This window comes from Oncorhynchus nerka, unplaced genomic scaffold (genome assembly GCF_034236695.1).
Source record: "Oncorhynchus nerka isolate Pitt River unplaced genomic scaffold, Oner_Uvic_2.0 unplaced_scaffold_948, whole genome shotgun sequence".
NCBI lineage: Eukaryota > Metazoa > Chordata > Actinopteri > Salmoniformes > Salmonidae > Oncorhynchus > Oncorhynchus nerka.
This window is the reverse complement of record NW_027040367.1, coordinates 208579-221545: the sequence shown is the minus strand read 5'-3', so window position 1 is coordinate 221545 and position 12967 is coordinate 208579. Positions and strand designations below refer to the sequence as shown.

The window sequence follows — 12967 nt, the reverse complement described above, 5'->3', positions numbered from 1 at the left end:
AGGAGAGATACTGGGTTTGCAGGCTTTTGCTCAAGCCCTGCTCGAACACACCACATTGTAAAACAAATCAGCTGCTCAACAGGATAAGCTGACAAATCAGCTGCTCAACAGGATAAGCTGACTCTGGTGTGTTTGAGCAGGGTTGGATAAAAAGCCTGCACCCCCAACAGCTCTCTTCGGACCACGTGTTTTATACTGTAGCCGATCAGTGCAGTCTTTTTTACTTTGGGGGGGGTGCCTTGCTCAAGGCCACAACGGCAGGAGATATACTACATGGGATCAGGGACCAGCAGCCTTCCATTGACAATACCAGTGAGACCAGCAGCCTTCCATTGACAATACCAGTGAGACCAGCAGCCTTCCATTGACAATACCAATACCAGTGAGAAGACCAGCCTTCCATTGACAATACCAGTGAGACCAGCAGCCTTCCATTGACAATACCAGTGAGACCAGCAGCCTTCCATTGACAATACCAGTGGGACCAGCAGCCTTCCATTGACAATACCAGTGAGACCAGCAGCCTTCCATTGACAATACCAGTGAGACCAGCAGCCTTCCATTGACAATACCAGTGAGACCAGCAGCCTTCCATTGACAATACCAGTGAGACCAGCAGCCTTCCATTGACAATACCAGTGAGACCAGCAGCCTTCCATTGACAATACCAGTGAGACCAGCAGCCTTCCATTGACAATACCAGTGACCAGCAGCCTTCCAGACAATACCAGTGAGAACAGCCTTCCATTGACAATACCAGTGAGACCAGCAGCCTTCCATTGACAATACCAGTGAGACCAGCAGCCTTCCACCAGTGAGACCAGCAGCCTTCCATTGACAATACCAGTGAGACCAGCAGCCTTCCATTGACAATACCAGTGAGACCAGCAGCCTTCCATTGACAATACCAGTGAGACCAGCAGCCTTCCATTGACAATACCAGTGAGACCAGCAGCCTTCCATACCAGTGAGACAATACCAGTGAGACCAGCAGCCTTCCATTGACAATACCAGTGAGACCAGCAGCCTTCCATTGACAATACCAGTGAGACCAGCAGCCTTCCATTGACAATACCAGTGAGACCAGCAGCCTTCCATTGACAATACCAGTGAGACCAGCAGCCTTCCATTGACAATACCAGTGAGACCAGCAGCCTTCCATTGACAATACCAGTGAGACCAGCAGCCTTCCATTGACAATACCAGTGAGACCAGCAGCCTTCCATTGACAATACCAGTGAGACCAGCAGCCTTCCATTGACAATACCAGTGAGACCAGCAGCCTTCCATTGACAATACCAGTGAGACCAGCAGCCTTCCATTGACAATACCAGTGAGACCAGCAGCCTTCCATTGACAATACCAGTGAGACCAGCAGCCTTCCATTGACAATACCAGTGAGACCAGCAGCCTTCCATTGACAATACCAGTGAGACCAGCAGCCTTCCATTGACAATACCAGTGAGACCAGCAGCCTTCCATTGACAATACCAGTGAGACCAGCAGCCTTCCATTGACAATACCAGTGAGACCAGCAGCCTTCCATTGACAATACCAGTGAGACCAGCAGCCTTCCATTGACAATACCAGTGAGACCAGCAGCCTTCCATTGACAATACCAGTGAGACCAGCAGCCTTCCATTGACAATACCAGTGAGACCAGCAGCCTTCCATTGACAATACCAGTGAGACCAGCAGCCTTCCATTGACAATACCAGTGAGACCAGCAGCCTTCCATTGACAATACCAGTGAGACCAGCAGCCTTCCATTGACAATACCAGTGAGACCAGCAGCCTTCCAATACCAGTGACAATTGACAATACCAGTGAGACCAGCAGCCTTCCATTGACAATACCAGTGAGACCAGCAGCCTTCCATTGACAATACCAGTGAGACCAGCAGCCTTCCATTGACAATACCAGTGAGACCAGCAGCCTTCCATTGACAATACCAGTGAGACCAGCAGCCTTCCATTGACAATACCAGTGAGACCAGCAGCCTTCCATTGACAATACCAGTGACCAGCAGCCTTCCATTGACAATACCAGTGAGACCAGCAGCCTTCCATTGACAATACCAGTGAGACCAGCAGCCTTCCATTGACAATACCAGTGAGACCAGCAGCCTTCCATTGACAATACCAGTGAGACCAGCAGCCTTCCATTGACAATACCAGTGAGACCAGCAGCCTTCCATTGACAATACCAGTGAGACCAGCAGCCTTCCATTGACAATACCAGTGAGACCAGCAGCCTTCCATTGACAATACCAGTGAGACCAGCAGCCTTCCATTGACAATACCAGTGAGACCAGCAGCCTTCCATTGACAATACCAGTGAGACCAGCAGCCTTCCAATGACCATACCAGTGAGACCTGCAGCCTTCCATTAACAATACCAGTGAGACCAGCAGCCTTCCATTGACAATACCAGTGAGACCAGCAGTCTTCCATTAACAATACCAGTGAGACCAGCAGCCTTCCACTGACAATACCAGTGATAATAATGAAGGTGAATTGGCTCCTGGCATCACCTTTCTGGCCCATGGTGTTACAGACCTGTTTTTCAAGTGACTTGAGCTTTCTGACATGTCAACATGATGTCCTACATGTCTGAAGGACAGGTGGCTAAAAATGTTAGTGTCAAACCCTGGGTTTGTATCAGCCATCAGCCTGCCTGGTCTCCTGTTGATCTCTCTGTCTCTGGTTCTAATGAGGTATAATACTATTCCTGTTGGGTCTAATGAGGTATAATACTATTCCTGTTGGGTCTAATGAGGTATAATACTGTTCCTGTTGAGTTCTCTGTCTCTGGGACTAATGAGGTATAATACTATTCCTGTTGGGTCTAATGAGGTATAATACTATTCCTGTTGAGCTCTCTGTCTCTGGTTATAATGAGGTATAATACTATTCCTGTTGGGTCTAATGAGGTATAATACTATTCCTGTTGGGTCTAATGAGGTATAATACTGTTCCTGTTGAGCTCTCTGTCTCTGGGACTAATGAGGTATAATACTATTCCTGTTGGGTCTAATGAGGTATAATACTATTCCTGTTGGGTCTAATGAGGTATAATAATATTCCTGTTGGGTCTAATGAGGTATAATACTATTCCTGTTGGGTCTAATGAGGTATAATACTATTCCTGTTGGGTCTAATGAGGTATAATACTATTCCTGTTGGGTCTAATGAGGTATAATACTATTCCTGTTGGGTCTAATGAGGTATAATACTATTCCTGTTGGGTCTAATGAGGTATAATACTATTCCTGTTGGGTCTAATGAGGTATAATACTATTCCTGTTGCGTCTAATTAGGTATAATACTATTCCTGTTGAGCTCTCTGTCTCTGGGTCTAATGAGGTATAGTAATATTCCTGTGGAGCTCTCTGTCTCTGGGTCTAATGAGGTATAATACTATTCCTGTTGGGTCTAATTAGGTATAATACTATTCCTGTTGAGCTCTCTGTCTCTGGGTCTAATGAGGTATAGTAATATTCCTGTGGAGCTCTCTGTCTCTGGGTCTAATGAGGTATAATACTATTCCTGTTGGGTCTAATTAGGTATAATACTATTTCTGTTGGGTCTAATGAGGTATAATACTATTCCTGTTCAGACCACTGACCTAACCCAGTGTCCACTGTTTATTATTTACAATAGTGCATCTAAATCTTTTAAGGGAGGGGGGGGGGGTGAGAAGGATTACTTTATCCTATCCTAGGTATTCCTGAAAGAGGTGGGGTTTCAGGTGTCTCCGGAAGTGGTGATTGACTCCGCTGTCCTGGCGTCGTGAGGGAGTTTGTTCCACCATTGGGGGCCAGAGCAGCGAACAGTTTTGACTGGGCTGCGCGTGGAACTGTACTTCCTCAGTGGTAGGGAGGCGAGCAGGCCAGAGGTGGATGAACGCAGTGCCCTTGTTTGGGTGTAGGGCCTGATCAGAGCCTGGAGGTACTGAGGTGCCGTTCCCCTCACAGCTCCGTAGGCAAGCACCATGGTCTTGTAGCGGATGCGAGCTTCAACTGGAAGCCAGTGGAGAGAGCGGAGGAGCGGGGTGACGTGAGAGAACTTGGGAAGGTTGAACACCAGACGGGCTGCGGTGTTCTGGATGAGTTGTAGGGGTTTAATGGCACAGGCAGGGAGCCCAGCCAACAGCGAGTTGCAGTAATCCAGACGGGAGATGACAAGTGCCTGGATTAGGACCTGCGCTGCTTCCTGTGTGAGGCAGGGTCGTACTCTGCGGATGTTGTAGAGCATGAACCTACAAGAACGGGCCACCGCCTTGATGTTAGTTGAGAACGACAGGGTGTTGTCCAGGATCACGCCAAGGTTCTTAGCGCTCTGGGAGGAGGACACAATGGAGTTGTCAACCGTGATGGCGAGATCATGGAACGGGCAGTCCTTCCCCGGGAGGAAGAGCAGCTCCGTCTTGCCGAGGTTCAGCTTGAGGTGGTGATCCGTCATCCACACTGATATGTCTGCCAGACATGCAGAGATGCGATTCGCCACCTGGTCATCAGAAGGGGGAAAGGAGAAGATTAATTGTGTGTCGTCTGCATTAGCAATGATAGGAGAGACCATGTGAGGTTATGACAGAGCCAAGTGACTTGGTGTATAGCGAGAATAGGAGAGGGCCTAGAACAGAGCCCTGGGGGACGCCAGTGGTGAGAGCGCGTGGTGAGGAGACAGATTCTCGCCACGCCACCTGGTAGGAGCGACCTGTCAGGTAGGACGCAATCCAAGCGTGGGCCGCGCCGGAGATGCCCAACTCGGAGAGGGTGGAGAGGAGGATCTGATGGTTCACAGTATCGAAGGCAGCCGATAGGTCTAGAAGGATGAGAGCAGAGGAGAGAGAGTTAGCTTTAGCAGTGCGGAGGGCCTCCATGATACAGAGAAGAGCAGTCTCAGTTGAATGACTAGTCTTGAAACCTGACTGATTTGGATCAAGAAGGTCATTCTGAGAGAGATAGCGGGAGAGCTGGCCAAGGACGGCACGTTCAAGAGTTTTGGAGAGAAAAGAAAGAAGGGATACTGGTCTGTAGTTGTTGACATCGGAGGGATCGAGTGTAGGTTTTTTCAGAAGGGGTGCAACTCTCGCTCTCTTGAAGACAGAAGGGACGTAGCCAGCGGTCAGGGATCAAATCAAATCAAATCAAATTTTATTTGTCACATACACATGGTTAGCAGATGTTAATGCGAGTGTAGCGAAATGCTTGTGCTTCTAGTTCCGACAATGCAGTGATAACCAACAAGTAATCTAACTAACAATTCCAAAACTACTGTCTTATACACAGTGTAAGGGGATAAGGAATATGTACATAAGGATATATGAATGAGTGATGGTACAGAGCAGCATACAGTAGCTAAGTACCTAACCCAGTGTCCACTGTTTATCATACTGACTGGGAGAGAGACCATTCTCATAGCCCAGTGTCCACTGTTTATCATAGTAACTGGGAGAGAGACCACTCACCTAACCCAGTGTCCACTGTTTATCATAGTGACTGGGAGAGAGACCATTCTCCTAGCCTATTGTCCACTGTTTATCATAGTGACTGGGAGAGAGACCATTCTCATAGCCCAGTGTCCACTGTTTATCATAGTGACTGGGAGAGAGACCATTCTCATAGCCCAGTGTCCACTGTTTATCATAGTGACTGGGAGAGAGACCATTCTCATAGCCCAGTGTCCACTGTTTATCATAGTGACTGGGAGAGAGACCATTCTCCTAGCCCAGTGTCCACTGTTTATCATAGTGACTGGGAGAGAGACCATTCTCCTAGCCCAGTGTCCACTGTTTATCATAGTGACTGGGAGAGAGACCATTCTCCTAGCCCAGTGTCCACTGTTTATCATACTGACTGGGAGAGAGACCATTCTCATAGCCCAGTGTCCACTGTTTATCATAGTGACTGGGAGAGAGACCATTCTCCTAGCCTATTGTCCACTGTTTATCATAGTGACTGGGAGAGAGACCATTCTCCTAGCCTATTGTCCACTGTTTATCATAGTGACTGGGAGAGAGACCATTCTCCTAGCCCAGTGTCCACTGTTTATCATAGTGACTGGGAGAGAGACCATTCTCATAGCCCAGTGTCCACTGTTTATCATAGTGACTGGGAGAGAGACCACTCACCTAACCCAGTGTCCACTGTTTATCATAGTGACTGGGAGAGAGACCATTCTCATAGCCCAGTGTCCACTGTTTATCATAGTGACTGGGAGAGAGACCATTCTCCTAGCCCAGTGTCCATTATTAATGTTTTGTACTCTCAGTGTATTTTGACACATTGGTTATGGTTACATTATAATGATTTCCTTTTGCCATTTGTTTGATACAAAAGTTTACATTAGACTGGTTTCCATTTCCAGATGTCTAATACCCTTTAATTAAAAGTGCAATTTCTCTGATCTTGATCGTTTCCTGTTGGTGCTTCAGCATTAATCTGCTGAGTCATCACTTCTAGATGCTAGATCCATCCCCTAAATCTCCCTCCTCTGTTCTCTCTCTCTCTCTCTCTCTCTCTCTCTCTCTCTCTCTCCCTCTCTCTCTGTCTCTAGATGCTAGATCCATCCCCTAAATCTCCCTCCTCTGTTCTCTCTCTTTCCCTCTGTCTCTAGATGCTAGATCCATCCCCTAAATCTCCCTCCTCTGTTCTCTCTCTCTCTCTCTCTCTCTCTCTCTCTCTCTCTCTCTCTCTCTGTCTCTAGATGCTAGATCCATCCCCTAAATCTCCCTCCTCTGTTTTCTCTCTTTCTCTCTGTCTCTAGATGCTAGATCTATCCCATAAATCTCCCTCCTCTGTTCTCTCTCTCTCTCTCTCTCCCTCTCCCCTCTCTCACCCGCTCTCCTCCCTCTCCCCTCTCGCACCCTCTCTCGCCCCTGTCTCCCCCTGTCTCCCCTCTCCCCCTCTCACCCCTCTCTCCCCTCTCTCCTCTCTCCCCTCTCCCCTCTCTCTCCCCCTTTCCTTCTCTCTCCCCCTCTCTCTCCCCCTCTCTCTCCCTCTCTCCCCCTCTCTCTCCCCTCTCTCCCCCTCTCTCCCCCTCTCCCTTCCCCCTCTCCCCCTCTCTCCCCCCTCTCTCCCCCCTCTCTCCCCCTCTCTCTCCTCCCTCTCCCCCTCTTCTCCCCTCTCTCCCCTGTCTCCCTCTCTCCCCCTCTCTCTCCCCTCTCTCCCTTCCCTTCCCCCTCTCTCTCCCCTCCCTCTCTCTCCCCTCTCTCCCTTCCCTTCCCCCTCTCTCTCCCCCTCCCTCTCTCCCCCTCTCTCCCCCTCTCTCCCCCCTCTCTCTCTCCCCCTCTCTCTCCCCCTCTCTCTCCCCCTCTCTCCCCCCTCTCTCCCCTCCTCTCTCCCCCTCCCCCTTCCCTCCCCCTCTCTCCCTTCCCTCCCCCTCCCCTCTCCCCCCCCTCTCTCTCCCCCTCTCTCCCTCCCTCTCTCTCCCCTCTCTCCCTCCCTCCCCCTCTCTCTCCCCCTCTCTCCCTTCCCCTTCCCCCTCTCTCTCCCCCTCTCTCCCCCCCTTCCCCCTCTCTCTCCCCCTCTCTCCCTTCCTCTCCTGATTTAACACATCCAACCCCATCCTTCGGCAGTGTTCTGTGTGAAAGTGCTGCTGATTAAGCAGGGTTAGTCTCTTCCTATTGATCGGTCAGGCCTGTAGGATTTAAATCATCCTAATTGGTCAATAATGTGAACTGCTGAAGCTCGGAGCTATTTTACTGCTGAGGGAACTGAAAGTGGAGCCGTACGTGTGGCTTGTGGAGAGAAGAAGAGGACGAGGAGAGGAGAGGAGGAAGAGGAGTGGACAGGGGAGGAGAAGAGAAGATAAAAGGAGACAGGACAGGAGGAGAGAGTAGAGGTCCTGAGATCAAGCCCCAGCATGTTGGCCGACTGGCAACTAAGATCGTTTATGCAAATGAAGTTTGGCTAAACAAATGGAAAACAATTTACTCTTAAATGCACTTACTCAAAATGGGTTAACTGACTAAATGGATCTGAAATGATTCAACTTTGTCTGGATTTGTGGTTGACCACGATTCACCTGAATATGACGGGGGAAGGAAAAGGTCTCGGTTTCGGTAAAGAAATGTGTAATTTCTGATATTTGAGCGTTTGCATTCGTAGTAGATTTCATAATGAGCAGAGCCTCAGGGCAGAAAGATCCAGACCCCAAATGTTTCAAAGATAAGATATGTGTCTCATGTGTACCTGTCCTTAAGCTTTAGAGACGATGTTGAGGTGTGCGGCTTAAGCTGTGAGGGATCACTTAAGGTTGTCCCCACCCCCCCCCTCCCCCAGAGCCTTACCACCACAAGAATCCCCATAGTGCACTGCTTCACACAACAGCCTGGCCATTGAGACTCCTGGAAAAGCTTGAATGGGAAAGTGATGCATTGGAACGCTTATCTGAGTCTGCATCCCAAATGGCACTCTCTTCCCTTTATAGGGCACTACATTTGACCAGAGCCCTATGATGCCCTATATAGGGTTCCTCAACACCTGCTTTTATTTATCCAACCAGGTCTTTTTTATTTTTGTATTTGACATGTTCTATTGTTGGATATAAAATACTGCAAAAAAATCAGCTCCAGGTGATTTTAATTTTGGAGAGGTATGTTCCTAAGTGTTCCCACACATTAACAGGAAGACGTGTTATCACATACAAATGTAAACAAGGTTTGAAGTGATTATGTTTTCGTCAAACATTATATCTGGTGGGGTCACATTAGTTTGGGCTTCCTGCGGTCAATTTGCGGTCTACAAATGATTTGTAATTTACGTTCTGTCCCACCGATACCATCTGCTCATCTAGTCTATGATCCTGATATGGGGAAAAGGATGGCGTTTTGGACGCACACCTGGTCCCCACCCTGATATGGGGAAAAGGATGGCGTTTTGGACGCACACCTGGTCCCCACCCTGATATGGGGAAAAGGATGGCGTTTTGGACGCACACCTGGTCCCCACCCTGATATGGGGAAAAGGATGGCGTTTTGGACGCACACCTGGTCCCCACCCTGATATGGGGAAAAGGATGGCGTTTTGGACGCACACCTGGTCCCCACCCTGATATGGGGAAAAGGATGGCGTTTTGGACGCACACCTGGTCCCCACCCTGATATGGGGAAAAGGATGGCGTTTTGGACGCACACCTGGTCCCCACCCTGATTTCTCTCTCCAATCTCCAACAGGCGAAGAGTACAAGGAGCTGCGCGTTTCCAAGGGGGACCATAAAGTTGTGATCCAGGACTTTGATGCCATGAAGGAGTACCACGTCAGGGTTCTAGCTGTGAGAGGGAACCAGCAGAGCAGAGCACTACAAGGGAAGTATGCCGGTATGTATCAGACTGGTTCTATGTCATTTTGTTCCACTTATAGTATGCCAGTGTGTAACAGACTGGTTCTGTGTCATTTTGTTCCACTTATAGTATGCCGGTATGTAACAGACTGGTTCTATGTCATTTTGTTCCACTTATAGTATGCCGGTATGTAACAGACTGGTTCTATGTCATTTTGTTCCACTTATAGCATGCCGGTATGTAACAGACTGGTTCTATGTCATTTTGTTCCACTTATAGTATGCCGGTATGTAACAGACTGGTTCTATGTCATTTTGTTCCACTTATAGCATGCCGGTATGTAACAGACTGGTTCTATGTCATTTTGTTCCACTTATAGTATGCAGGTATGTAACAGTCTGGTTCTATGTCATTTTGTTCCACTTATAGCATGCCGGTATGTAACAGACTGGTTCAGTGTCATTTTGTTCCACTTTTAGTATGCCAGTATGTAACAGACTGGTTCTATGTCATTTTGTTCCACTTATAGTATGCCGGTATGTAACAGACTGGTTCTGTGTCATTTTGTTCCACTTATAGTATGCCGGTATGTAACAGACTGGTTCTATGTCATTTTGTTCCACTTATAGCATGCCGGTATGTAACAGACTGGTTCTATGTCATTTTGTTCCACTTATAGTATGCAGGTATGTAACAGTCTGGTTCTATGTCATTTTGTTCCACTTATAGCATGCCGGTATGTAACAGACTGGTTCAGTGTCATTTTGTTCCACTTTTAGTATGCCAGTATGTAACAGACTGGTTCTATGTCATTTTGTTCCACTTATAGTATGCCAGTATGTAACAGACTGGTTCTATGTCATTTTGTTCCACTTATAGTATGCCAGTATGTAACAGACTGGTTCTGTGTCATTTTGTTCCACTAATTTCTGAATAGTAAAATGACCTTAGATAGAAACTTCACATTCATAGCATTGCTTTTGAAGAAAAAAACGTTCTTATACAAACAGTATAAATACAAAACATTAAACTACATGTATTCTGGAATGAATAAGTACCTTTTTATACATTCAATAACATGTCAATGCCCTCCTCCCCAAATCTGGAGGTTCTATCTGAAACCTGACAGGGGCACTACTAAAGTAGATTCCATTGAATGCTGTCTGGCTGGCCTGGCATCGTGACTTTGTGTGCTGTGAGGGGAGAGGAGGAGTGGTTGTTGAAAGAGCAGATCTCTTCAGAGCCTTCAGGTTTTAATGGATCTCTTCACTGTAAGGTTGTTGGGGTCTCTGCCCTCTAGAGTGAATGAGGGTTTTAATGGATCTCTTCACTGTAAGGTTGGGGTCTCTGCCCTCTAGAGTGAATGAGGGTTTTAATGGATCTCTTCACTGTAAGGTTGGGGTCTCTGCCCTCTAGAGTGAATGAGGGTTTTAATGGATCTCTTCACTGTAAGGTTGGGGTCTCTGCCCTCTAGAGTGAATGAGGGTTTTAATGGATCTCTTCACTGTAAGGTTGGGGTCTCTGCCCTCTAGAGTGAATGAGGGTTTTAATGGATCTCTTCACTGTAAGGTTGGGGTCTCTGCCCTCTAGAGTGAATGAGGGTTTTCATGTATTTCTCTAGAGTGAATGAGGGTTTTAATGGATCTCTCTGTGCCTCAGCTGAAGACCTGGATGAGGGTTTTAATGGGAGGGAGGTTTTAATGGATCTCTTCACTGTAAGGTTGGGGTCTCTGCCCTCTAGAGTGAATGAGGGGAGAGGGGGAGAGGGCACATTGTTTTAATGGATCTCTTCCTCTGAGACTTGATGACACCGGAGGGACTGAGGAGATCAACGAGATATCTGGAGGTAAGACTGACTGGCTGGCTGGCTGTTTAGCTAGATGGCTGGTGGTCTGGCTGGTTGCCTGGTTTGGCTGGCTGTCACTAGACTGTTAATGTCACTGCAAGACAGTGGGTAAAGTACTAAATATAATGCAGTCTCTCTCTCTCGCTCTCTCTCTGTCTCTGTCTCTGTCTCTGTCTCTCTCTCTCTCTCTCTCTCCCTCTCTCTCTCTCCCTCTCTCCTCTCTCTCCCTCTCTCTCTCCCCTCTCTCCCTCTCTCTCTCCCCTTTCTCTCCCTCTCTCTCTCCTCTCTCTCCCTCTCTCTCTCCCCTCTCTCTCTCTCTCTCTCTCTCTCTCTCTCTCTCTCTCTCCCTCTCTGCCCTCTCTCTCCCTCTCTCTCTCCCCTCTCTCTCCTCTTTCTCTTCTCTCTCCCTCTCTCTCCCTCTCTCTCCCTCTCTCTCTCTCTCTCTCTCTCTCTCTCTCTCTCTCTCTCTCCCTCTCTCTCTCTCTCTCTCTCTCTCTCTCTCTCTCTCCCCCTCTCTCTCTCCCTCTCTCTCTCTCTCTCTCTCTCTCTCTCTCTCTCTCTCTCTCTCCACAAGCTGGCTTTGAATATCTGTCTGGTTGTTCGGTTGGCGGACAAAATGCTCCTTTTTATCACTGTGAAATATTTGACCCTCTTTTCCATTAAATGTGAGAGTAGGACGGAATGCCTTTGCTTTGGTCTTTATGGGTTCTAGAATGTTGGCAGTGTTCTATTTAACTCTGATCTGTTTAGCATAATATGCAGGTTGGCTGGATGGACGGGGAGGGATCAGGGTCGCAATCTAGCCAAAAAGACACACAACAATTTCGATGTGGCAGGCAGACTCTTCAACTTATACTGGTGATTATGTGTTATTATAATGATTGTTTTTAAAGTATTGAAAGTCACTCCCTCTGACATTTCTGCTGTTAGTCAAACCATGGCGTATATAGAGAGGTTGATGCCTTGGTAGGGTCCATGTTATTATAGGGTACGAATGGAATGTGGGTTTGTGGGTTGAGGTCACTACTCAGTAAGGGGGCAAGTGATTTGGGGTGTCGTTTGAACATCTGTGGTATTATCGTTGGAGGAATAACCCTCTGTATCCATCACTATGTTAAATGTTGAGTTATTTTCAGAAAGGCCTTACTGCTCAGTAAAGTTCTAGACCAGGGGTGTTACAACCTGAGTCTGGAGGTCAGGACAACTGGGCGTCTCAGCTCGAAATCAGTCCTTGATTAGAGGGGAAGAGTTTAACATCAGCAGAGGAACTGGCTTCGGGTCCAGATGTTCTGTTCTGTCCTGCCTATTGGCTGATGAATCCACCACTAGATCCCAACAGTGAGTTGGACTGGGCTGTTGGCTAGTGACTCCTCCACTAGATCCCAACAGTGAGTTGGACTGGTACTATTGGCTGATGACTTCTCCACCAGATCCCAACCGTGAGTTGGACTGGGCTGTTGGCTGATGACTCTACCACCAGATCCCAACAGTGAGTTGGACTGGTACTATTGGTTGATGACTCTACCACCAGATCCCAAAAGTGAGTTGGACTGGTACTAATGGCTGATGACTCCTCCACTAGATCACAACAGTGAGTTGGACTGGGCTGTTGGCTGATGACTCCTCCACTAGATCCCAACAGTGAGTTGGACTGGTACTATTGGCTGATGACTCCACCACTAGATCCCAATGAGTTGGACTGGTACTATTGGCTGATGACTCAACCACTAGATCCCAACAGTGAGTTGGACTAGTACTATTGGCTGATGACACTACCACTAGATTCCAACAGTGAGTTGGACTGGTACTATTGGCTGATGACACTACCACTAG

At 47.8% G+C, this 12967-nt stretch overlaps 1 protein-coding gene and 1 long non-coding RNA gene across 2 annotated transcripts in view; both read left to right on the top strand.

The window, feature by feature from the left end:
* LOC135570674 (uncharacterized) overlaps nt 1-12967 on the top strand; it is a 241397-nt gene that overhangs the window by 38953 nt on the left and 189477 nt on the right. The gene's annotated exons all lie outside the window — the stretch shown is intronic.
* The window catches only part of LOC135570673 (collagen alpha-1(XIV) chain-like), a 128182-nt gene continuing 126249 nt past the window's right edge, over nt 11035-12967 (top strand). The window contains exon 1 of the mRNA XM_065016633.1: nt 11035-11134. Within this exon, the coding sequence (XP_064872705.1) occupies nt 11035-11134 (100 nt within the window). The remainder of the gene's footprint in view (nt 11135-12967) is intronic.